This window comes from Caenorhabditis briggsae, assembly GCF_000004555.2.
Source record: "Caenorhabditis briggsae complete genome, chrX, whole genome shotgun sequence".
NCBI lineage: Eukaryota > Metazoa > Nematoda > Chromadorea > Rhabditida > Rhabditidae > Caenorhabditis > Caenorhabditis briggsae.
Genome location: NC_013491.2, coordinates 20,494,248 through 20,520,784, shown reverse-complemented (window position 1 = coordinate 20,520,784; position 26,537 = coordinate 20,494,248). Strand labels below are relative to the sequence as shown.

Genomic DNA, 26,537 nt, shown 5'->3' with positions numbered 1-26,537 from the left:
CTTTTTTTTCTCTGACAAGGATAATATATTCAGAATTTGATTAAATTTCAAATTTCAGACATTTCTCAAAATTTAATTATCAAGTCAGGACACACATAGAATAGTTTTCTTCAAAAGGCAGGATTGAAGGCAAAGTGGATGAAGAGAAATACGGTAGAAAGATTGCTATAATGGATTATTGATATTCCGAGAACTGAGATCTAGGTAGTGTAGTTCTAGGCAAATCTCGGAATGAATAGAAAGAGGGATGGGAAGATTACGACAGAATGATCAATTGTACAAGTTATTATAAAATTCACAGAGTTGATGATTGTGATACAGTCACTTGGAAAGATTCTTCATGATCTTCTTGCCGTCGTTGAGGGTCTTGTCCTTCTTGAAGAAGCAGAATCTGACGAATGAAGTGTTTCTCATCTTGTCTTCATTGTTGGCAAAGAAGGCGGTTAACGGAATCACTGCCAACTTCTTCTCCGTGCAGAGCCATTTGGTGAATGCGTAATCATCCAACTCTTCAGTTTCTTCCGAAGTTTTGAAAGCTGAAAAATACTAGTTTACTCTTTATTCTGAGCTTAATGAGTTTAAAAACTCACCAGTATTCAGACGGGTATAGTTTGCCAGCATGAAGTAGCCAGCTTGGGGCAAGATCGGAGCAAATCCAGCTTTCACGAGCATCTTTTGGAGCTTCTTACTCTTTTTCACAAGTTCCTCCGGCAAATATCCTCCAAGATAAGATTTGTGAGGCTTGACATGGAATGTCTCCCATTCCATCTCGAATGCCATCGCGACGGCAAGTTGAGTCGGAGTGGAGCAGGCATAGGTACAATTCTGATGGATTGATTTGAGCGGAGCAAGAAGATGTTGTGGTCCGATAGTCCATCCCAGTTTCCAACCCGTGATCGAGAAAATCTTTCCTGCACTTCCGATAGAGATTGTGCGAGTAAACATCCCAGGCAGACTGGCTGAAAAGATTAAAAGTTATATTGGGGCCCGATGATACTATGAACTCACCAAATCGAACCAGTTTGTGCACACCCCAACAGTGAAACTCGTATACTTCGTCAGCAACAACGATCAAGTCGTACTTCTGAGCGATGTCTGCGATTTTAAGAAGCTCCATTCTGCTGAAGAGCTTTCCAGTGGGGTTGTGAGGATTGTTGATGACGATCATTTTGGTTTTCTCCGTGATGCTGCTTTCCATCTTTTCGAAATCGACTGTGAACTGGGAAGCGTCAGTTCCACCGTCTGGGAAGTTCATAACAATTGACACTGGGACACCACCGGCCAATTTGATTTGAGGAGCATAGCAATCGAAAGCTGGCTCGATGACTGAAATATCAGAATTTCTTTTTTGTCGAAATAGGGCAAAAAACTTACTAATGACTTCATCTCCCTCATTGATCCATGCGTGGAATGAATAATAGAGAGCGTGATAGGCTCCCACTGTAACCAGAATGTTTGTCTTTGCGTCCACTTGTTGTTGGTACAGATAAGAGTACCATTTGCACAGCTCCTTGACCAACTTTGGATGTCCAAATCCAGAAGTGTATTGATGAGCACAAGTGAGATCCGGGTGCTTCGAGACGTTTTTGAGCTGATCTGTGACAAATTTGGGAGCTGGTCCATCAGGAAATCCTTGTCCAAGATTGACGGCGTTGTTCTCAGAAGCGAGAGCACTGAGGTCCACCCTGAAAATTATTCATAATTATACAATTCACTGACAGTACTGACTAATAAGATTCACAAAACTGTATTTTTCAGTTATGTTTGGTCCACAACCAATTCTTTGACCATTTTCAGGAATCTGAAGCTTGGTTCTCATGTGTCCGATCACTATGAAAATTGAGGAGTTTGTAAAACAGACCTAGATTGAAAACTTTGCATTCACAGAGTTTTTGAAAGTTTCTTATTTTCAAGCTATTTGCCGATTTTGGAAAAATAGGTGTCTGTCATAAACCGGCGTAAAGCTGAAAAACTATGTAATTTCTGAAAACTATATGAATGCAAAGTTTTCAATCTAGGTATATTTTACAAATTCCAAAATTTTCCGTTATCGGAAACTTGGCAGCCAAGCTCCAGACTCCTTAAAATAAACTGAATGGCCTAAAATCCACTAAAAAATACGCTTTTGTAAATCTTACTGACCGATACAGTATATACCGTAAAACCTGTATTAGAAGGGCCGGCCCTTTTATTTTTTCAAGGTACCTCCGGAGGGTCCTTCTATTTTTCTCAACGAAAAATTCAACAAATTTTCGTTCAAAATTCATGAAAATCTGTCAATTTCATCAAAATTAAACAATTTTTTATTTAAAAAATAGAGTTTCAACAAATTTCTACCAAATTGTGGAATCCCCGAAGGTCCTTCTAATACAGGTTTTACGGTATTTTAGTAATATGAAATTTCGCATGAAAAAGATAACTCACCAGATAGATGAGCTATCCTCTCCAACTCTTTCGGCAGGAATTCGGTTGAATGGTGTCGACATCATTATCTGAAAATTGGTGTTCCCAGTACTGGAAATACTTCTGCTCGGAGATTAATATCGTGAAAAATAAAAGCAACATAAACTGAACAAGTTGTGGTGTCAGAGAGCAAAATTTGAAAGAAAGGAAAAAAATGCTGACTCTTAACTATCTATTGTTACACTTTCGACAGTGTACATTCACAAAATGTTAAGTAAACCACCCAAATGTCAGAAATGTACAAAATCTCACATTTGCAAATCAAATAGTCACACTATCAGTATAATTGATGTGAACCATGAATTTAAAAATTCCAATTTTGCAAGATTAAATGTGCAGAGCCAAAATGAAAACATAAAAATCCATCCAATCTTTTTTGAAAAGCAGACAGTGTGGGTGGAAAATTGGAAAAAATGAGTCATTAAGAAAATTGGATGGGTTTTTATACTCGGTCCATCAGAATCTATGTCGCTTTTCTCTAATGTATGAGCTCTAAAGTAAGCAAGGCTGACAATGCTCTCCTAAATTTGCATTGTCTTTTCAACAAAAACTGGCATTCTTTTCTAGGGGGACTCGTGATTTATGATCATCCACAAGTCAGGTGTTGTCTAGACTGGCAAAAGTAGGATTCAGAAAGTATGATTTCCTGAGTACCATCTGGTACTCTCCTGGAAAACAGACTCCATCTCTCTGCTCCGTAATTGTCGGCCGAACGAATTTCTCTCAAAATAAAATTAATAATGAGGGAATAGTAACAATTTATTGACAAAATGAACAAGAGTGTCAATTTCAAGAGCTTTTTTGAGAGAAATTTCCAGGTCGAAGTGCACACTAGACAGATTTTATCAGCAACTTGAACATCGGCTCCATCCAAAAGATCTTATACTTTGATAAGAATGTGTTATTCAAGATTGACAGATAAAAATGAGCAATGAGCCTAAACCAATATCTCTTGAAAAATCCACGGAGATTCAGAAAGCGATAAGCTGAAATTACAAACAATTTTTACTAGAATATAGTTTTGGAGTTGATAGTTTGGAAGTTGATGAACAACTCGCTGGAATTGAATTACTTCAGGTGATACAGAATTGCGGTTATATGATAATTAGAAATGGCTGTATCATTCTTTTAGAATAATTAGGGTCCAATATTACCCAAAATATTGGTTTTTGACGGTGTCGAATGATCAGAAAACTTATTTTCGCAGTACAAGAAATGGTCAGGCACGATGTGTGCACTCGTATGAAGTTTAGTAGATGTTTGGTTATCATCAGCTGATTCATGATCATTTCGCAAGGTATTTCTCCTATTCCGTCCATATTGGTATACCGTATTTCCTCTAATAGAAGCCCACCTCTATTTGAAGCCCACCTCTATTTGAAGCCCACCTCTATTTGAAGCCCACCTCTAATAGAAGCCCATCCCGCGAGGTGCTTCGAAAAATAGAAGCCCACCCTCTAATTGAAGCAATTTAACGTAAAAAAAACAATAAATAGAAGATTTATTTCGGAGTAAAAGCTAGGGATTCTCATATAAATGTGGTAGTAGCTGCGCAGCTACTCAATAGTTCTGGCATTTCAGTATACTTCTTCCTTAAGCACGAATCTTCTCTGGGTTTCAATCTTGATAAATCGGACGTTGGCTTGGGCTTCATCAATGAAGTCTGCACCGGCCTTGATTGCGATGATGTGATTCAGGCGATTGACCAATTCAGAGAGTGTGTTTTTGCAGCTTAATTCCATATCGAGGAGTCGATGAAATCGGTTTTTCTGTATGTCAGTTAGATTGGAGTTGGAATAAAAATGCGGTCTCCGACTTTGTAAGCTGGCTAGGCGGGGATTCCGCGAAAATGGGATTCCGCGAAAGCATATTCACCAGGTCATCGAGTGTCTGTAATGCAATCTTATCACGGAGAGTACCGGGTTGTTTCAAAAATTTACTAACCGCCAAACTATTCAAGAAAATCTGAGTAACAGAATGGCGTAAGGAGTGTCATTACAGTGTTGAAGCCGTCCGTTTCCGATCATAACCATATAGTGTCGCTCACAAATGGATTCCTTCAGTATTGAGCTTCGTCCAAAGAGTTTCTTTACACCCACACGCGATTCATGTTTCATAATCTCCACAAACACGCAATGAACCTTTTTAGGAATCGTGTGCTTTTTCCTGGAACATCGTAATAATAATGCTGAACGAAACACAGATAATTTTAAACTCACAACACTCTTTTGCCAACCATCCATATCCAGCATCTCCATTCAGCAATAAAACCAATCTTTAACGCCAAAATTATGATTACATGTTTTCGATTTCAGAAGTGAAGAGAAACAGAAGCTTCTGACAAAGAAAAAGCTAAAACCAGAAAATGTGAAGTTGTCGACGAATTTTCCGCTGCTAAAGAACGCGCGCCCCCGTTATTCCGGAGTGTCGTTAGACAATTGACGAGTGAATGTGCGCGCACACACACAATACGGAGCAAAGGTGGTATTAGACGGGAATGATGGTTTGCAAATCCTTCATTCACAAAATCCACCGGAAACCATACAGTAGCCAACATATCCTGCCCAACAACGGATGACAAGCGAGGCCTGAAACTCACAATGTTGAAAAAGATCCGATATTTTTGAAAACTCACATGTTCGCATTTGTCTGATGATTCTTTTTTATTGCCTTCACCGCAATTCATCGTCACTCCTATCTCGTCTCTTGGAGCGCAAATCCTTGAGTGTTGGTGGTTTTTGCGTCGCTGTGGATGTAATTTTCCATTCCAGCGGACTTCTTCTGCTGACAATCCCGGTTCCAGTGCACGTCTCCATGATAATCGCGAGGCATTGGAATTTTCTCATTTTATCATCGAATTTCGGAGTTTGCTGCGGTTTCTGATGATATTGCGACGTTTTATCTTTGATAAAGCTGACGTTTGCTCAAACTCCACTTATGAGGACGAGTTTGACTTCAATTGCAATGACGTGTTCCAGACGATCGCCAAGTTGGAAGAGTCTGTTAATTCTATTTGGTATCAATATCCTCCAAAATAACCTCAAGTCAGAATCCGTCCATGAAAAGAGGAAACAGACAGTACAAGACCTTCTCCAAAAAATTGAGAAGCGGGGATTCCAATGCTGCAAATTTTTGGGTAAAGAAGGGAAACGGTTTCAGGATTCTACTCACCAGGAGATACTTTCTTTGCCAAGGAGTCCTCCTCACCAAAAATTTAGCTTTCTTGCACAGTGATCGTTTGGTTGGTCAAATCCACCGTCAACTGTCATCGTTTCTAGTTGTCTGACCACCGCCGGCCGGCATGGGATAGTCTTCAGTCTTCACCATTTCAAGATGTAGCAGAAGTCAAGATGTTATGACACTACTGCTTCAGACGTCGCATCGAAGACTTGCGTCTCTCCAGAAGCTTGGAATTTTCAGTGAACAAACGAACGCACGTTAACAAGACCAAGGAGGAGAGCATACAAGTAGGAAAAGCAAAGGTCCAGAGCTGAAAACTTTTGAGTAGAAAAATAATAACGATTCAGGGATGCTACTTACCAGGGATGATGTTTTCGCTGAAGAATCTCTCTTTTTTCTTAAAACAGTGGTATCTTGATTGACCATATCCACCGACAGCTATCAATGATTCAATTGAATTTGTCATGTCCAACGTTGTCATGGTGAGCTGCCGTCGTCTCAGTTTTCTTCTTAGCCTTATTTTGACATTTTTCAGTCTTCGCCATTCCAAGGTGTCGAGTCAAGCAAAAGTCTGATATCTGAACTCTTTTTTGAATTGATGTTGACTGCGATGACCGTGTCTCTGCGCCAGCAAACTCCTATCAAATTGAACATTTATCCAAGACGGACTACACATCGCTAACTTTATTCAGCCAGAGCATCTCCAAGCGGCTGACGCGATTCTTTGCCAATTCCATTTCTTCATGTTCCATATTTCAGTTAGCCAGACAGAAACATCAATATAATCCAAATTTCGTCTTGATCCATGAGCAAGTCTCCTCCGTCCAATTGATGAATCCTATGATTGCATTATTCCGTGGTGTAGTGAGAGCCTGCAGAATTTTTTTCGGTTGCAATTGTTTTCGTTTACTTCGGTGTTTGTTTTCAAAGTCATCATTTGTGCTTGACATGTTTCAAATGCGAACTAATAAAAGTAATCAGGCGCGACTGTCGTCTCTTGTGGGAAACTTTTGGGTGAAATTTAGTGTTCGAATGGCAATTTCGGCTGCGGCTACGGTTTTTGTGGTTAAAAGTTCAGCGAAATTTTGCCAGTTTTCGAGCGCATCTCGGAAAATTCAAACGAAATCTGGCCGATCTTCGCCTAAAAGACGACAGCCACCTTGAATTTTGATTTTCTGTTGTACATTTTCAAAATAAAAATACTCACCTGGCGTTATTGATCATTTTTCCTCCAGATCATGACTATGATGCATGGAAAAATTGTTCTCTGGCTTGCAAGCAACTATTTTATCCGTTCGATATTCTTTCCTGAAAGAAATTCAATGAAGAACTTGCTCAAAAAGCAAAAATCATAGAAAAAAAAAAAAAAACCAAAAAAAACCACCCTGAAACTGCGTCAAGGTTTTATCTGCGCCTCCTCCTTTTATGTGATGCGCACGTGAAAGACGTCAGTAAAAAAAGTGGGCGCACTTTGGGTTTTTGCAATAAAAAAAGTATTTTTTTTCTGATAATTTTCTTTTTTGAATAAAACCTATTGTTTTATTTGAAAATTTTCATGGCGTAAATTATGACACACATTTTTTTTGTGAGTTTTTGAATGTACTTTTCTCTTGAAACGTTTATTTTCAGGCTATGAGAACAATTTCACGTACAAGGACAACTAATAGAAAATGTTTTTGCCAGAGTCGCTAAGAAATCGGTGCAATGAGCAGCGAGAAAATGGTGAGCATTTCCACAGCCTTTCTCAAGCCAAATAGGTGTTTATTTTCCTGATTCAAACATTTGTGACGGAAACCAAAGGTAGACAACTGTTAAATTATCGATTCTAGTTTCAGAATACCATTGTGTGGAAGTTTGCTGTGACATGGAACCTAGTCTGAAATACGCGATGATCGAACGTCACGGAGTTTCAAGGGATCCTTTTGCTGATTCTCGTGACTCAATCCGTCCCATCAGGAGACATCGAGGCCCAAGCAAACGCCAAAATTGCCTTCGACTGTTATGAAAATCTCAGCTATCATATAGAAGCGATCAATTCCTATGCTTGTCGCTTTGGTTATGGGATCAAGACCATCAGAATGGAGATACTTGGGCATCAAGTAGGGTTTTCGACCCGAAGAGAGCTTTGCTTTTGTTTGTTTCGTGTGATGCTTCCGCCTTCGGAGAGGAAAACAACAATAACGATTGCAGTTCTGTTGAATGAACCAACAAGCCAGACGGGGCCGGCTAGCGATGGAATGGTGCCAAGTAGAGGGACTAGTCAGTCGCAAGCACCTCTCTGTTGAGTACACCCCGTGGACATCAAACGGTCAACGTGAAAACTGGAAAAAGTTATTAGGCGAGAACCCATGGAGGTAAGAATTTTAATTATTATTGTCCGACGACGATACGCGTTGTGGTCGAAAATACAGTCAGTCGTCAGATCAGCATTGATAACTAGGAAAATGTTTTCGAACAAATTCACGCGCCTTCGGTACAGTATTTCAAAATTATTTGATTTTCCTTTATTTTGGTGCGTTTTTTACTGTATTTTTGGCCACAACGCGCATTGCGGTCGAACGAAAGTAATATCTTTATCACAAAAGACTCTATAATTTACAATTTCAGTACTGGCAAGCTGCTCAAGGCAACTTCTGGACCAGTAGGAAGATGATATGTGGTACTCCGTTGATACTCCAACTGACTATGTTGTTTTCTCTTCCTGAGCACCACAACCACAATAAGGCTCGTCATTTTGCCACGATGTGCCGGCAGAAGGCTGGACACTGGATCATAAATCACAATCCTCTATCAAACGTGCTTATTCAGGATTAACAAAACAAAACTATACCGGCTTGTCAAGAAAAATCGTGATTCTTCCACGTACAACTACCAGATAGCCAAGTGAAGCGTACTGCAATTTAGAGAAATGGAGTGGAATTACTTGAACAAATGTGTATATGTGAGTTTTCCAGGTTAACGGATCTTGTTCAGCATTGTATGTTTCAGATCACGCTAGTCAGCCGTCGTTTGCAAAACGTTGCGCTATCATCACCAACCACAACAGAAGCCGTCGAAGGAGCAGCCAACTCCAGAATGCGATGTTAAAATGAAGCAATGTCCGACATCTTGTGGAGACATACGTTGGAACCGGGATTGCTAGCAAAAGATATCGCTCGAGCGCCACAACCAGAAAAAAGGCTGGTCATATTGTCACGATGAGCCGGCAGAAAACTGAACACTGGAGCAGAAGTGGCTTTTCTCATACAAAAGTGATTATTCGGGATGAACAAGCCAAATTTCAAAGCTTCGTGCTCAAATAGATGAGATTGAGACGATGATAAATTGTGTATGAGCAAACCCTTGACGATTACTGTGTCTCAGAATAACAAAGAAGAATTACTTTGAAAAATATCTATAGGTGAGTTTACACGGATATCGGGTGTTGTTAAATATTGTATGTTGCAGGTAACGTTTATCAGTCCTTCTTTGGTAAGGACTGTTGCTTACAATACGGCTTTCAAGAGGTTTTTCGTATGAAGAAATTGCTGAAACATGAATCGCAGATGTTAGAATCGGAATTCTTCAGACAAAGCTCGACACCCAAAGAATCCAAAGAGACAAGGAGGTTTGGTGCAGATTGAAGCGGAACACTGGGATGTCGGGACGGGTGAATAGCTGCAGATCACGACTGATTGATATGAATATTTACTTCTGCGGTTAGTTAATTTCTAGTACTATTAGGTACTCTCCGTGAGAACGTTCGTTTCAGAAGAATGCTGCTGGTCGGAGGTTGGCTTGAAAAAATGCAAGGACCGGTCGAAAATATCCTTATTAAAGGAGGATTCCGGGCAAAATGACTTTGTGCTTAAATCGATGCAAAATATGGGCTTATTTCCGAAAATCACAATAAAAACGCTCAAAAAAATTTCCTGTAACCACAAAACGCCGTCAAACAGGCCGCCAGAATAAAAGTTATCCCTTAGGGACTAGTTTTTTTGAAAACTCGGCCACCGGCGCCGCCTCGTCCACGCCCTCCGCGGCCATCGATTTTATTGACATTTTTCAATGAATTTTGGTCGTTTTTCATGTTTTTTTCGAATATTGATGATATTTATTGAGAAAAAATCATAAAAAATGAACCGGAAAAGATAATTATACCAGATTTCAGCAATAATGGCTGATGTGTGGTTTGTTCTTGTTATTTTTTTTTTCTCATATTCGTTGTCTGCTTCAAAATAAATCATTTTTCAAAGCTGTATTCATTTGAAGTGTACAAATATAATAAAATTATGATAGCTGGTGAGAACCGAAGAGTCTGAATATGAGAATTAGAGAGAATTCATCTGAAAAATTGTAGTAATTAAAACGTCGGAAGGAAAAAGACGTCGTTGTCAGTTCTGTTGGGCTATGGTTCCGTGGAAGGAGTCGACTGTTATCACTTCGAGCAAAACAGGAAGAGAAAAGTGGATTGAGGCGTTGGGAGAAGGATTCAGGAATCAATTGGAGAAAGTCGGAACTCGACGAGCCTACATTTGTCGTTCTCACTTCCCATCCGGAGAAGTTCATGGAAGAAGATCTGTATATTCGCTTCCTAGACTCGCTGCTGATGGTGATGTTGCTGATACATCTAATTTAGATTTCTCCGAAGGTGATAACGGTTTCGAGATAATTGAAGATTCAAGAGTTGCTGATAACGAGGAATCGTTTGTACTTTTGAACACTGATGGGGAGGAAGATGGAGAAGATTCGGAGGAGAGTTATAGTGAACAGGAAACGGACAGTAGTTTTGTGCCGGAAAGTGAGGAATCTTGGTCTGATGACAGTGAGGTGGAAGAGGACGAGACAAGTGGCAATTAAGAGTATGCATTTGTTGATTTGAATTGTTTGATTGACAGTCTCAAATATTGTCGTCAATGTCACTCTGAAGCTGTAGAAGCGGCTGTTTTGAAGCCATCCGGATATGCAGTCTCTGTGAGTCGTGAGCTTTCTATTAGAAAACAATTTTTGCTAAATCTCTTTCAACTGTCTATCTTGCAATCATGATTGGAAATGGTCTTCATCAAGAATTATCGAAAGATCAAAGGAATATGTTGTAAATCGAGATCTTGTTAGCGCAGCGGTTTCCACCGGATCCTCGTATTCAGTCTGTTATCTAAAGCTGAGAAAGGCTTAGAATTAGTAGATTTCAGAAAATAGCTTCAATGCTCCACACTGTCCGTGCACCTTATTTACGTAAATCTTGTTACTATGACATTGTGCAGCATCACGTCCGACCTGTAGTCCAAAACGTTCATGATGATACTCAGAAGAAAGTGATGGACTTTGTGATCAAAAACTGTGAGGATAATCAGAAGGGACTGGACTTGGCTGGTGACGCACAATTTGATTCGCCCGGCCATATGGCAGAACATTCTCGATATGCGTTGTTGGACGTGTCTACGAATTTTGTACTGGAGACAAAACTGTTGAAGAAGTCATCGAGAACAGGCAATTTAGTGTTTCGGGTTTCTCTTGTTTATGTTTGTTTTATCAGAGTCGTCGAAGAGTCTGGAGCCCAAATCTTTGGATTTGGCACTCTCGAATCTAATGAGTTCTCTCACAGCCCCAGATGGTTCTGAACTGGTTCATATTGATTCTATCACCACCGACCGTGATCCGGCAGTCGGAAAGTTGCTCAACACAAAGTACTCCGGAATCCGGCAGTTTTACGATGGTTGGCACTTTGTGAGAAATGTCAAGAAAATCATCTGGAAAGTGAGGTTTTCAGGAATTCCTAGGAGAACTAATTTCGCAGTAGTGCGAAAACTTTGTACGTTTTTAGAAGAAAAATCAAGTTCAAATGCAGCCAGTCAAAAATTGGATTCGCCCACTCACAAATCATCTTCACCATTCTTTTGCCACCTCGGGGGGAGATGGTAAATTGACTGTAGAGAAATTCATTTCGTTTTTCTGTCATTGTCAAAACATGCACGAAAATTTTACAGTAAGAATAAGTAGGGAAACACGCTTTGAGAACTACAATTACAGCAAATTAACGGATTTGTGTTTAACAAGTTCCGGAAATGTGAGCACGACCCAATGAACCACACCAGAAACGACTACATTGACGTGAACAATCCAAAGCATGAGAAGGCGTTGCGACTGTTGTGGAATATGATTGTTAGTGACAAACGACTGAAAGATCTAGAAAAAGTATCACCTCACTTCAATACCTCTGAAGTAGAAAGTTTCAATTCGTTGTCCACTATTTATCACCCAAAAAGCTATTACTTGTGAGTCCTACAGAGCTAGAAAATTTGAATAATAATATTCTAGCCACAAAAACTTCCCTCTCCGCGTTCAGTTGACCGTACTTCACTGGAACTCTCTCAAAATAGAATGGTATAACAATGAGAGACACTATACTGGGCTAAAATCATTCTACAACAAATCAAACAAGGAAGCAGTTTTCAAAAAAAGGAAGTCGTCGGGATCTCATTCTTGGCGTCGAGTTGTTCTAGAAGGGGTTAGATCCCACCAAACCCAGGCCTCTACTCATAACGTTCCCCTATCGGTTTCTCCCGACCCAAATCACATGACTGATGATTATTCTTCTCCTAATAACTATTCTTCGTCTGACGATGACATGATCTGAAGCTCCCAGTTCTCTCTTTCTTTCTCTCTTCTCTTTTTCCCAGTGTTTTGTTATTTTCCGTTTGTTTCTAACGCTATTATTGCTGAAATCTGGTATAATTATCTTTTCCGGTTCATTTTTTATGATTTTTTCTCAATAAATATCATCAATATTCGAAAAAAACATGAAAAACGACCAAAATTCATTGAAAAATGTCAATAAAATCGATGGCCGCGGAGGGCGTGGACGAGGCGGCGCCGGTGGCCGAGTTTTCAAAAAAACTAGTCCCTAAGGGATAACTTTTATTCTGGCGGCCTGTTTGACGGCGTTTTGTGGTTACAGGAAATTTTTTTGAGCGTTTTTATTGTGATTTTCGGAAATAAGCCCATATTTTGCATCGATTTAAGCACAAAGTCATTTGCCCGGAATCCTCCTTTAAATTTTTCATCAAGTTCTCATAAAGTCTCTTTTTTGCTTTGAATACCTTGTAATTTCATGAAATAAGTGTCACAAAGTGTCTAGTGGGCCAAACTGGGAATAAAATATACGTTTCGAAAAGAGCAAAAAAAGGTTACCCACAGTGGGGTTCGAACCAGCATGTTCACTCCTAATGACTCACCCTCTTACCACAACACCACACAACCGACATTGTCCTCTGGCGCGGAAGGCGTATAGGAGAGGAGGGAAAATGCGCGCCGAGATTGGGAGAGAATATTCAGACCAAGATTTTCAGCTTCCTGGTGAATCCGGGGACGAGATATTTCTGACATCGTGTAGAGGATGTCTCAAACTACAAGTACTAAAATTTTCAACAAATGCTCAACCCCCGTCTGAAAACACTTCCCTTGTAAGCTTATTATCACAAACTCTTCTTCTCAAGTTCTAAAATTAATACTAGTTTACACATCGTGCCTGACCATTTCTTGAAGAGCTAAAAAGCGTTTTCTGGTCAGCAGTTTCCGTCAAAAACCCATTTTTTAAAATTAATTTTGACCAAATTGGTCCATAGAAGTGCCTTTTGAATCGGATAGATCAGGTCTGGTTCTTGCCCGAGGACCGTCAATTTTCTCTTTTAATGACTAAAGTTATATAGGTGTAGACATGGTACCTGACTAAACAGTTTTTGCCAAAAAGGTCTCTCTGATCATCAATTTTTATTTTTGAATACCGAAATTTATAGTAGTGCACACATCGTTCCTGACCAATCCTTGTCGAGAAAAAACACTAATCGAAATAAAAAACTACCGTAAGATATCTACTCAAAATCAAGTTTTTTGCACCGACCAGTCTTCCTCGAGCGACGAATTATCCCTTTAGAGTCGCCATAATTAGCCACTCCCATTATTGAAAATTCTCATTTTCGTTTATTCCCAGATTTCGAAACAATTGATACGATTCACATGAAATTGTTATTGTTTTCGATCAACAATCATGTCTCATAAGCTGATGACTCAGAAATCAATCCCGCCGCCAGTTCACTAGACACGCCCCTATTACCGTCCATTGTGACTGAAAAATTTATTCATATCATTTGTCGTCGATTCAATGAGACTGAAAATCCAGAGCCTCGTGGGCACTATGAGCTTTTGGCTCTCAATTCGCCTCATCATCATTTCTGTATTGTTGTGATTTTCGTTAAAATGCCAAAATGTTGTGTGAAATTCGACCAAAGTTGTCGATTGGAGAAATGCCTTCTGAAGCTGGTAGATCAGGTCTGGTTATTGCCTGAGGCTCTCCAATTTTCTTTTCTAATGACTAAAAATTATATAAATGCACACATCGCATTTGACCAAACCGTTTCCCCCAAAAAGGTCTTTCTGATCATCCGATTCCGTCAAAATTCATAATAATTGACCATTTGTTGGACAAATTCTATCAAAATGGTCCCACAAGTTGTGGTCAGGTCCGATTATTGGCTGATGATCCCCAATTTATTTTTTCAATTACTAAAATTCAAAGTAGTGCACATATCGTACCTGACCAACTCTTGTAGAGAAAAAAACACTAATCATTGAATAAAAAAACTACCTTAAGACCTCTAGAGCTCAAAATTTTACTTCCTGCACAGAGCAGTCTTTCTAGAGCAACATATAACTTTCTCTAACCCTACATAGTTAGCCACGGATTATTAATCAAAAATACCATTCCTCTCCGTTCCCAGATTTCGAAACAATTGATTCGATTTACATGAAATTGTTATTGTTTTCGATCAACAATCATGTCTCATGAGCTGATGACTCAGAAACCAATCCCGCCGCCAGTTCAGATCCGCCCCTAGATCCGCCCCTATTCCCTTCAATTTTTACTGAAACATTTATTTATATCATTTGTCGTCAACTTGATGACGTTAGAGAGAATGAGTAGATGACAAATTAGTATTTGTTCATAAAATTGTACGAAATAGATCTTGAACAGGAAAAATGCGTTGTGAAGCTGTATGACCAGGTCCATTTCCCGAAAAGCAAAATAGGGTTTGCTGATCATTAAAACCCCTCAAAATTCAAAACTTTTTCTAAAATTTGACTGAAATGGGTCTTAATAGGAAAAATACCTTGTACAGCTCAATGATGAGGTGTGCTAATTAGCTGATTATCACCAATTCTTCTTCTCAATTTTTAAAATTAATACTCGTTTGCACATCGCACCTGACCATTTCTTGTGAAGCAAAAAAGTGTTTTCAAAATTTTACTTCCTGCACAGAGCAGTCTTTCTCGAGCAACATATAACTTTCTCTAACCCTACATAGTTAGCCACGGATTATTAATCAAAAATACCATTCCTCTCCGTTCCCAGATTTCGAAACAATTGATACGATTTACATGAAATTGTTATTGTTTTCGATCAACAATCATGTCTCATAAGCTGATGATTCAGAAACCAATCCCGCCTCCATTTCACCAGACACGCCCCTATTCCCGTCCATTGTGACTGAAAAATTTATTCATTTCATTTGTCGTCGATTCAATGAGACTGAAATTCCAGAGCCTCGTGGGCACTATGGGCCTTTGGCTCTCAATTCGCTTCATCATCATTTATGTCTTCCTCTCTGGTGTCGAGGCTGGCTTCAAGGATGCCCAGGTGGTCGAGTTCCAAGGGATCAGAGGCAACTATGTCATGCACATGGACATCACGGACATCCTTCGTCAAGGTAAATATTGATCGAAAAAATTTCTAATATAACTTATTTTTAATTTTAGCTCAAAGACAGGATCGCCCAGTAAAGATGGCTTTCTACGCAAACACGGTTTTCGGATTTGAAGTGACAAAGTGTGACAGCGTCCTCATCTCAACTTGGACCGAGATGCAATCCAGGACTATGGAGTTTTACGGAAGATACGTTGATCTCCTTATCGAACACTCTACCAAAAAGTGTAATGGCACTGAAGACACCCCCCGTGGGTAGGTGAATATTTTCGACCAAACTTCATAATTGAACTGAAATGCAACAATTATCCAGAAGTATCCATAAAACTGTGAACCCTTTTGAGAACCAAAATTATTTTTAGAACCAATAAAATGTTATGGACTTTTTCAAGGACCAAAATTTCAGTGGAGCCCCGATTTTATTCCGAATCTGCTCGTTTTATAGATTGGAACTTGTGCTCTACTCAAACCGAAAACGGATGTCAAAAGGAAAGTTCATCTTCTCCCTTGGATTTCGTCAACGAGCCACCATCCACGACAGCTTCCTTGGTCCATTTGTGGTGGAGTCCAAGTCCAGTGTCCGTCTCGTCTACAATGCAAAAATCGCCGATAATCTCACCGAAGGTGAGTTATCAGTTGTGTCCGGCGGCGAAGAACCTTGCGGCCGAAAATTTATTTCAAGGCCTATCGTTGGTCCTGAAGCAGAAACAGTTGCGGTTTTCACAGATACAGTCATGCGTCTTTCATACAGTACTTCGAAAAAGACCCATTTTTGGTTGTTTTTCTACTTTATAAAAAAATTCAGATGATGATTCACGAGGATCGAAAAAAAACGAAAACAAGCAAAAAGCTGAGGGAAACATGCAAACAAAGAATTTCGAGTAAATTTATCAGAGGCACAAAACTTGTTCGTGAAAACCGTAGCTGCTATTGCTTCAGGGCCGACGATGCGCCCTTAAACAAATTTTTGGCCACAAGCTTCATCTCGGCCGCAAAAGAATAATATGTGTCAAACATTTGAGTCATTTACTGCGAAAATATTACCTTTTCTAGAATCTTCTGGAATGTCCATCTTTGTGATCACTGACGTCAGCTCTCCGGTGAAAATCTCCTTTGGAAAATGCAGTATGATACTTCAAGAACGCCTGACGCCATCGGAAAAGGATACAACTCTGTTGAGCCCGGAGCTGGTCAAGAAAATTCGTTCGCTCACCACACTTACCTGTTCTGAGGACCCCAAGAACGAAAAGTAGGTTTTATAAACACGCTCGCCCTAATACATTTGTCACTGTGTTTCAGTTTCGAAATCCACATCACAACGACAGGACCAACCACCGGAAAGATTTTTCTGAGTGTCGAACCGACGAGAAACGTTTTCCAAAGATTCTCGCTTCTGTTCATCCTCTTCGCTGTTTTCGGTGTTTTGGCTCTCGCCATGTGCTGGAAGAACTGCCGCGTTGAGGAGCCGGTGAGATTTGGAACTCCAGGAGCAGCGCGTCATTACCGAGAAAACTACTTGGTTCCTTCTCTTGCCGGACCGCATGCTTGTGAATCATGTGGAAATGCTCCTGATGCTCACATTGTCGATTGCTGTTGTTGTTTTTGATGCTGATAAATGATAATTGATAAATTTGGTTTTGTATGAATTGAGTGTTTTCGGATTTTTTAAATAAAAAATAAAGTGGATTTTGAATGTGGAAAAGATAGTAGTGGGGATGGTGAGAGGGAAAAGATATAGATTGGGAAGTTTGGGAGAGAGAGGAAGACGTTAAAGTGAGTAACAAATCAGATAATTTTGTAATGTTCAGTAGCTATAGGTTCTGCTCCACGTTTTACTGATCTCATGTTGCTCTACCGCAACCTCCAACGAAACTTAAAAATGTTCCCACTTGCGCACGTCACGTCCAGAGAGTCGAATCGACCTCTGCTCTCTTTAACAATTGGTTGGGGCCATCATTGTCAGAATTAAAACGTGTTCTTCTTGCCCTGTAGTCTGAAAGCTTTTTCAGTGTCGATACCGTTCTAAAAACTCTCACAAGCCGTGAGCTGTTTCAATTCTCCCGGTTTTCCGTGACCTCCTCCTTCAAGCGAATGCAGGTAAAACAACAAATTTCTACAGTAATGACCAAACATTGAAGGCCCTAATGAACATAACATTTTCGATTCATACATATATAAGTTGACTTTGAGCGTCTGAATTGGTATTTATCACTGGTCTCTTCGATTCATAGATACTACTCACCACATGAAATAGAGAACACCTCAACAATCATAAAATTACCATTGAAAAAGAAAAAACACATCTGAATCATCTCTGTCCTGACTCTAAAACACTTTCTGGAGTTGTTCCCATATGTCCCATGAATTCATTAGTGAGTGATGTCTTTCATAGTTTTAAGAAAACAAAAGACGAAATATTGCGTACCACATAGAGTGCGCAGACAGTGCGAACGAGTCGTTCTTGATTGTGCGGCAGTGTCTTGGTCCCTTCCTTCTTGATCGTGCGGCAGTGTTGTGGTCCCGTCAGTATTGTTTTATCGATCGAGTCGCGCAGACGTAGTAGCCTCGCGAGTCAGCATAACGTTGCGCAGGGTTTTGGGATGGATTCAATGTTTCAAGTTGTTTGAATATTGTCACAGAACTACTTTCTTCGATACTATCACATTTCTCCCTCGTTATCAATTTTGGCCTTTTATTAATTTTTTCCGTTTCTTTCTTTAATTTCAGCTTCTTTAGTAAGTTTCATTGACATGTTCACACACATTGACGATTCTCTAGATTCCCAGCTTTTTTATCTGCCCTAAAATGTTTCATTTAGTTCAGATAATGTTTTATTAGCAGCTTAAATAATTATTCTCAATAATTTTTGTCAACAAATCGCTTAAACCAAGAAATTTGTCTAAATGTAGTGAAAAAATCAGAGACCAGTCTAAAAACTGCAAAACTAGTTACTTCAGTGTAATTTCGATTAAGTATTTTGCTTGATGATTTTACCTCAAACCATTCTTACCAGAAATTAGAAATGTCCGTAGTATACAATTGCGCTCTAACGCAAAGCAGCGCAGGCACCCAAGAGAGCACACAAACTGATTTTTTTCTTTGTTTTCTCTGTTCCCGTCTTGAATGAGTCCCAAACTTGTATTTTGCACATGAGAAGCTCGTCTTTCATGTATTTTCCCAGCTTCATTTTTCATAGAAATATTAATTTTTCAAATTTCCTATAAAATTTATTTCACCATTCATGAGAAACTGTTGCATTGTCAGCTTGCTGTTACATGACATCTTTTTCTTTCTCGTCTCTCTTACATTGTAATTCTCTCTTCGTGGCCGAGTTTTCTTCATTTTTCGGCCAGACACGTGACGTCAGATTCTGCGTCGTACCAATTTTTGCTAATAATTTAGTTTTTAACTTCATTTTCATTCAAAATTTATTTCTTTTTTTTTCGAAAACCCTGTTTTTTAGTTCAAAAAAATTAAAGAAACGATTTTTAAAATTTTCAAATCCAACTTTTTTCATTTTTTTGCAGTTGAAAAAAATCTTGAACCCCGAAAGTAAAAATTCCCATGCTAATGATAATTTTGAATGCGCTAATTGAGAAATTATTAGTTTTTGTACATTTCTCTATCCGAAAACTAATTCAAAATCACTGTTTTGAAAAACAAAAAGCATTGCCCCCAGGCGGGATTGAACCGCCGACCTTCTGTTTACGAGACAGACGCTCTGCCACTGAGCTATACGGGCTGACACTCCCCTCCCCACTGTTTGCAAATATATACGCGGGGGAAGAGGTAGGTGAGATAGCAGAGAAAAGCAAACGCACACGCACACAAGCGACATCCTCTTCCCATGGAAAAAGGAAACCACTACTACCACCACCGCTGTGATATAATGAAGTAAACGAGACGAGTAGAGACAGAGGGCCGAGTTTTTTTCTTTTTGTTGACACTTGGGATGTTTCAGATGTAAAACACTTGTATAGTGTTCTAATATTGTTCAAAGTAGTGGAACATAAGAGAAATTGTAATTTTGGGCATGTTCTTAGTAATTGTTGTTTTTGTATCAGTCAGATAGCGGATCTTTATGTTCTCTCACCTACTTGTGTTTTTATTATTCAGCTTCGTTTTGCTCCTATAAGGCATCTTACTTAAAAATGAATAGCCGATTTTCAGAGATGATTGAACCCAAAGAAGAGATCCCGTCTTTTTGCTCGGACGCATCAAGTTCGTCTTTCATCAAAAAGGAACCAACTCCATGCGCGAGACCTTTCGTTTATCACAGAGCAACCTATAAAAATCACTCGTTGACAGCTTTTTTGGATGTTTTGGCGGATAATTATAAAGATCTCATCATCGAAGAGCTTTCCGAAGATTCCACCATGAAAGATGGAGTGGAGCATGAGGTGAGTGTTTGATAATTAGAAATAAAAGACTATGCTTGAAAAGTCAGGATCCAGCTCAGCCCGGCCCCATGGGCCCGTGTTCTCACATTTGAAAGACACATTTACCACATTTCTTGTAATAGAAGCAAACCCAATCCGTGAACTTTGAGCTGAATTATCTCGATTTCAGTGTAAGTTATCAAAACTTTTGTTAACTGATAAAATTTTGGTGATATTATGATGAATAATTTATCAGTTTACAAATTTCTTATATCTCTTTCAGGAAAAGAGATAATTGAGCTTAAAGTTGATGGTTTGGGTGGGCTCTATTGAAGGAAATTTTTGAAAAATCAATTTCTAAAGTCACTGATTTTTCACCATACGTTTTCTTCTGTAGAAATGTTGTTTATATGTTTTATTGACTCTGAAAACTTTTTGAAAATAGCGGAAGAAAATTATTGGAAACCCGGACCAAAACGGTCGGGTCGGGTCGGGCCGGGTCAAGGAAACTCTGAAAATGCCTGGGAAAAACAGAATCATCAAGAAACTTCCTTTTCCAGATCCCATCTCTCTACTGCACAAAATGCGGAACAGATGTTGCTAATCGCTCTGCATTGCTGAATCATTTTGTCACAACTCATCTCAATGAAAGCGACAGATATGAATACGAGAGCATCGAAATGTTTAAAATCGAGAGCGGACGCGAGAACGCTGTTTCTTACCTTCAAGATTCGTTTGAAACACAAATAAAGCAGTGCTTCGTCAAAAGGTAAATGATTTTGTACAGTTTCACATGTTCCTCCAACTTTAATATTTTCAGAAAGTTTGAAAATGAGAATGCCGTTTTGAAAGTTCACTTCAATTCTCCTCTAGCTTCTTTTGTTTCGTTGAAGAACATGAAGATCTACCTGGACAGAGCTCACATTGAAAAAACTAATGTCGAGCAGAAAATCGTTCAAATTGACCTCCAGGTAAGACTTTGAGGTTCGAGCTCAATTATCTAAATTTCTATGAGAGATAGCAAAAATGTGTCAACTAATTAAAATTTTACCATAATACCACCTACATTTTATTAGTGCACACATTTTTGATATCTCTTATAGAAGTTGAGATAATTTAGCTTAAAAGGAAGGTTTAAGTTTTCCTAATAAAAATTTGGCTTTTTGCAGCAAGGGGATACCTCGTACCAGGTGGATTTCGATTTCGCACCTGTTGAGCTGAATAACCAACGTGTTCGCATCGGAAGAGAAAAAAGACGACTAATGAAGCAAGAAGATAAATTGGCCAAGTTCCTCTCGATCGATCCCACTGGTGAACTCAAGGTTGAGCCGGAAATCAAGTCTGAAATGATGGAAATCAAGGCTGAACCGATCAAGTCGGAGCCCTACTCTCCAAGGGAATCTACCATCCAATACAATGCAGAAATCAAGTCAGAGATCAAAACTGAAATCAAAATGGAGCAGGAATAAAACATATCTCGAAAAGGCACTTAATTCTGAAGATGCGAAAATTTGGGTGTACGGCGGGCTACAAAGCAATTTAGGGGTAAAAAATCCACCATGTGGGTGTGCGAAATTTGAATTTTTCAAATATTTTGCACCCTCGATCTTTTTTTTCTTTTTAAATCGATTTGTACCCCAACGACCCCAAAATGTTTATACCCTTCGAACTTTCTGCCTCTCAAAATGATCATTGATGTCTTTCATTTTCTTATTTTGTAGTTCGAAGTATTTGTGCTAGTTGTTGTGTGAAATAATATCTGTAAATATGTCAAACCGGATTTTTTTTCTTCCTTTAATATCATAACCCCATAGTTTTGCAGTATTGTCTCCCAGAGTTTTTCCTGCTTTTTTTTCTAAAAACACTTTTTCTAATAAAATCATAGAACTCGCTACCCGAATCGTACAATTCTGTTCTTATCACTATTCTGAAAGCGCTTCTATCGGAAAAAAAATTGACCCTGTTTTGGTAAACAACGCTTTTTTGCCATGCTCAAATTATTTGTCTTTTTCAATTACGAAAATTCTGAGCCGTCTCAATTGAATATCTTTCCCACCACGTCTTCATTAATCTCATGGCTTGCTATCCACCACCCGTCAGCCTTGTCTTTGCAACAACTGCCCTCGATACATCGCTTGTCCTCTCACCAGCAGATTGATGAAGGACCATAAGGCGCACACATCCTCTCCCTCTTGATAGTCCGTTGTACTGACCCGTTCCTCTGGGTGCTCTTCATTTCCTCTACTCTCTTACCTCAAATAAACTGTCGGTCACCTATCGAGATGAGAGACCGAATGCGTTCATCATTCTGCCGTTGTCCTTTAGTTGCGAAGACTAGCTGACCTTCTCTTTTGTTTTCTTTTGGTTACACGTAGGCATCTATTATTCTTTGGATATGAAGATCTTTTTTACATAGTTTCTGGAGAATTTCGACTAGCTTGATGCTTTTTTTTTCAATCGCAACATTTGAAAAACGCTAAAAATCCCGATTTGTATCTCACATTCAGCATTTTGTGTAGGTCTCTTATTTCATTTTTGAAAATTGATGTGAACTGAATCTTTATTGTTTGAAAAATGTGGAAAAAAGCAATAATGCAGGTGTAAAGTTCAAGGAAAAATTTCAATAAACGTGTTCCAAAGCTACGATTTTTACAAGATTTCTAGAAAATGATAAACGATATCATTAGTTGCGACTGTTTTATTATTTCAAAGCCGGATAATTATTACTACAAGACTGGATACAGTGCCGGTCAATAAAATACACAAAAACATAATTTTTAGTGGATTTTCGGTCAGCTCGGCCAATAGTGAAAATCTGGACCACGGCTGTCATGTTTTCGATCACTTTGAAAGTTATAAAGAATGTAAAACAAACCTAGATTCAAAACTCTGCATTCACAGAATTCTCGGGAAATTCCTAGTTTTTCAGACATTCGCTGATTTTGTTTTCTTCACGTTTCCAGTACAGAACGGACCTAAAGAAAAGGTCTTTTAGAAATCGGCAAAAAGCGGAAAAATGAGAATTAAAAAAAAACTATGTGAATGCAAAGTTTTCAAATTAGATATGTTTTACATTTTCTTAAATTTTGAAGAAACTTGACAGCCGAGCTTGTCAAGTCCTTTTAAAACTACTGTCAAAATTAACTGAAAAACACGCTTCTTCAAACATTTTATTGAGCGGTATTGTAAATTGACTCAAAATATTCATTTCCGAGGAGCTCAGAGAGAAATAAAAATAAACAGAATTAAGCGATGCCGTAATTTAAAGTTCCGAAAAGCTGGAAAAAATGACCATTATGATTCCAAAAATCGTACTTTGAACTGGTCATCTTATCTATATAATCGAACTCAATTTTTATCAGTTATCTAAAAAAAGAACCAGAGTCTCTTCGCTAGCAGTTGTTTGCCATAATACAGTAACTGATAAGACGCGATAGCATCCATATTACTTTTTCGATGGTTTCTATACTAATCGTTCTCTCATCCACCTCCCTTCGGTAGATTTAACTATTATTCTGGGCTCTAGTTCATTGGATAAATTGACAAATCCATTGACAAGTTCTTTTTTTTTAGAGCTTCAGAGTTCTATATTTTCTAAACTTCTGATATTCTTTACTTTCGAGAATTTCTGAATTTTTAAATTTGTCGACTTCTGAATTTCTTAGTTTCTATACTCACTTGAGTACTTTTTCAAATTTTAATTTCTTTCTTCTTTCTTCTTTCTGATATTTCTTTCAAATATAAGATTTTTTGAATATCTTAATTCTGTCACTCATCCGCCTCCAATTTGCTCTCTTGTCTTCTCAAATGTTCTATATAGACGGTTTATAAAATTTTCAGTAGTTAAACCAGAATGAATCCAGTACCGCGAAAAAGCACCATAGCGAATGATTTGGATCGTTTATTGCCGGAAAATTTGGATATTCTCAAACTCGTCGGAAGAGGTGGCTATGGAAATGTGAGTTTATTTTTTAAAAACTGTTTTTGTATTTGCTCTAACGGGTGACCGATTATACGTGCACTTTGAGCTGAATTATCTCGGTTTCTATGAAAAATGAGAAAAATCTGTCAACTGATAAAATATAGATAATGTTATGATAAACCTTTTTCAATTGCGCAATTTTTAATATCTTCTGAAGAAGTGAAGATAATTGAGCTCAAAGTTTAAGTATGTTGTAAGCATTTATTAGAGAAAATACGTTAATGCAAATTTTCGGCAAAAAAACCCAGTTATTTTAAAAAAATGATTAATCCACCAATAAGTACAAACCCTTACTTTTCAAAAATTCGTATTTTTTTAGGTCTACCAAGTACGACAGAAGACCGACGGTGGTGTGTATGCAATGAAGGTCGTCACCAAAACTACAAAGGCATTTGACCCGGTCCATCTTGCCCAGGAGAAGAAAATTATGGCAACTGTCAAAAATCCATTCCTCTGTGTAATGCATCACAGTTTCGAAAACGATCAGAAGGCATATCTCGTCTTGGAGTTTCTATCCGGAGGTGAGATGTTTACATATCTCAACAAGAAAAAGAAATTGGATGAGGAAACTACAAGATTCTACATAGCTGAGATAGTTCTCGCGTTAGAATACCTTCACAAGAATGATGTTATCTACCGTGACCTAAAACCAGAGAATATTATGTTCGATAAGAACGGACACAGTAAATTGATCGATTTTGGGCTCAGCAAGTCAAATGTGCCGAAAGGAGGTTACACAACAACACTTTGTGGAACTATGGAATTTATGGCTCCAGAAATAATCAGAAGATCACCTTACGGGCACCCAGCCGACATTTGGGCTCTTGGAATTTTGATGTTTGATATGCTTGCTGGTGGACCACCGTTTTATGGAAGGACTAAACAGGAGTTGGCACAACATATTTTGCATGGAAAAATCGGAATGCCGATTCACATTTCTCTTGAAGCAAGAGACGTAATCAAAGGGCTAATCACACGAGCGCCTCTCAGGAGAATTACCATTCCTGATATTAAGGAAACGGCTTTCTTCGAGCCAATGGATTGGGAAAAACTGAAAGCTCGTCAGATTAAACCTCCGTTTCAACCACTTCTTGAGAGCAATGAAGATGTTTCTCAATTCGATGTTTTTTTTACTGAGATGGCACCGGAAGATCCGTCATGTGAAACTGCAGAACTTGATGAAAACTCTAATCAAGAAGCCGATCCGTTTGCTGGATTCGAGTTCCAAGGACCGATCATCAAGAACAAAAAGTTGAAGTCATCCAAGTCAAGAAGCAATATTATCAAAAGGTGGATTCTGGACAAATTTTTTACGTGCTTGAGCTGAATTGTGATATTTCTGGTTACTGTAACGTTGAGCAATTTGTTTTCATGTTTCGGGTGTGTGACTTTTTTTTTGTTACGGATAAGTCTTTCTCCTTTTTTGTGCAATAAAAATGCTTGTTTCTCGAATAGATTTTTTTCTAAGAAAACATTTTTTCAAATTCCATACAAATGTAACGTACTTATGTATTTGAGACACATTCTCTGAGAGAATCGAAATCGAGTCAAGAGGCGATGGCAATGGAAAAAATTAAAAATGGTCCTAGAACTGAAGTTGTATGTAGTGGGTATAGGGGCTACTCTAAGACTTTTGACCATGTTACTCATAGGCCACGCCCTCTCCTGGGCGCGACGACATACCATAATACTGAAAAATTATTTTCGTTCAAAATAATGGAATCGACTCAAACGGTTCAGATATCAGTTTCTGGTACTATTATGGTCATTTTTTGTGTTGGGACCTAAATTTAAAAATTGATTGAACTCGAGAAAATCCGTCAAATTGAAGATCAATTATTCCGATTCCTGTGAATGACATCGAAAATCCATTTACTGATAAAATAATTACTGATATCAAGATGAATAATTCATCAGTTGACAACTTTTTGACAACGTTTACAGGAAATGAGATAACTGAGCTCAAAGTTTGGAGACCTTTCGGAATATTTCTGGTGCTGCCCAAATTTTGGAAACATAAACGGTTTCAATTTCATCAGACAATGATTTCTGGAAAATTTATGCTACCTGCGTCAGACTTCCAAAAAAGGTCGTTTCCTGAAAAAAATCTCACGCAATTTGGAATTTCGCTCATATAGTTGCTCTAGTTTTCTGAGAAACCTGTTTACTACTACAACTATCTATTCTCTATCATTATGTGTCTTTTTTTCAAAAAATTATAGATGGTTCAAATGCCATTTTCAACTGAAAACCGAGGTCATTTACATCAAATGCCAACGAAACGAATATAAAAGTGACAAGATATCAACTGACTTTTCATTTGCTCAATTTTGGAGCGTGAGCTCGTATTCAAGCTGAACTAGTATTTCGCAATATCCATCAGAAATGCAAGTCGCTGTGACTGGGAACTCTGGCTCTCTTGAAAGCGCAGCACGTCATTCAAAGCTTGTGAGTTGAAAATTAGAATAGACAATTTTCCTTCTATTCATATTCTTTTTTAGGCTTCCGAATTCCAAAAAATAATTGAAGATCAAAAGGAGAATAAGGTAGTCTGCCTATATATTCATTAAAATGTACAAAACCGCGTTTTTCAGTTGATTTCTGGCCGTTTTCAGGAGCCTGGAGCTAGGCTGTCAAGTTTCTGATCACTTCGGAAAATGCGAAACAGACCTAGATTAAATTTACAGAATGACTTAAAAGTTTCAACTTTTCAGCTATCTGCCTCAAAGACAACCTCGTTTTAGCACTGAAAACGTAAAAGAAGGTGTTTTTCAGAAAACAGAAAATAACTGAA

General features: G+C 38.6%; 5 protein-coding genes and 1 non-coding gene across 6 annotated transcripts; 4 read left to right on the top strand and 2 right to left on the bottom strand.

Moving 5' to 3' along the window:
* Positions 1 to 321: 321 nt before the first annotated feature.
* Positions 322 to 2,489, bottom strand: CBG10206 (the record flags this gene model as incomplete). The annotated part of the gene is made up of 5 exons (XM_002631901.2): positions 322 to 536; positions 591 to 959; positions 1,009 to 1,326; positions 1,375 to 1,685; positions 2,425 to 2,489. The coding sequence occupies 5 exons, from the start codon at positions 2,487 to 2,489 to the stop codon at positions 322 to 324; spliced, it is 1,278 nt and encodes a 425-aa protein (XP_002631947.2).
* Positions 2,490 to 7,313: 4,824 nt separating this feature from the next.
* On the top strand, positions 7,314 to 11,901 carry CBG10204 (the record flags this gene model as incomplete). Its single annotated transcript, XM_002631900.1, has 8 exons — positions 7,314 to 7,365; positions 7,479 to 7,641; positions 8,251 to 8,284; positions 9,212 to 9,341; positions 9,983 to 10,452; positions 10,815 to 10,995; positions 11,159 to 11,379; positions 11,653 to 11,901. The coding sequence occupies 8 exons, from the start codon at positions 7,314 to 7,316 to the stop codon at positions 11,899 to 11,901; spliced, it is 1,500 nt and encodes a 499-aa protein (XP_002631946.1).
* Positions 11,902 to 15,235: 3,334 nt separating this feature from the next.
* Positions 15,236 to 16,988, top strand: CBG25746 (the record flags this gene model as incomplete). The annotated part of the gene is made up of 5 exons (XM_045240713.1): positions 15,236 to 15,386; positions 15,436 to 15,637; positions 15,789 to 16,006; positions 16,436 to 16,631; positions 16,682 to 16,988. The coding sequence occupies 5 exons, from the start codon at positions 15,236 to 15,238 to the stop codon at positions 16,986 to 16,988; spliced, it is 1,074 nt and encodes a 357-aa protein (XP_045099010.1).
* A 2,064-nt stretch (positions 16,989 to 19,052) lies between these two features.
* On the bottom strand, positions 19,053 to 19,124 carry CBG28687. The gene has a single exon. It is a non-coding gene (tRNA).
* A 430-nt stretch (positions 19,125 to 19,554) lies between these two features.
* On the top strand, positions 19,555 to 21,230 carry CBG10202 (the record flags this gene model as incomplete). Its single annotated transcript, XM_002631899.2, has 4 exons — positions 19,555 to 19,782; positions 20,322 to 20,530; positions 20,582 to 20,732; positions 20,931 to 21,230. 4 exons carry the CDS (start codon positions 19,555 to 19,557, stop codon positions 21,228 to 21,230), a joined length of 888 nt encoding a protein of 295 aa, XP_002631945.2.
* A 2,384-nt stretch (positions 21,231 to 23,614) lies between these two features.
* Positions 23,615 to 25,070, top strand: CBG10201 (the record flags this gene model as incomplete). Its single annotated transcript, XM_002631898.1, has 2 exons — positions 23,615 to 23,719; positions 24,063 to 25,070. 2 exons carry the CDS (start codon positions 23,615 to 23,617, stop codon positions 25,068 to 25,070), a joined length of 1,113 nt encoding a protein of 370 aa, XP_002631944.1.
* Positions 25,071 to 26,537: the final 1,467 nt, after the last annotated feature.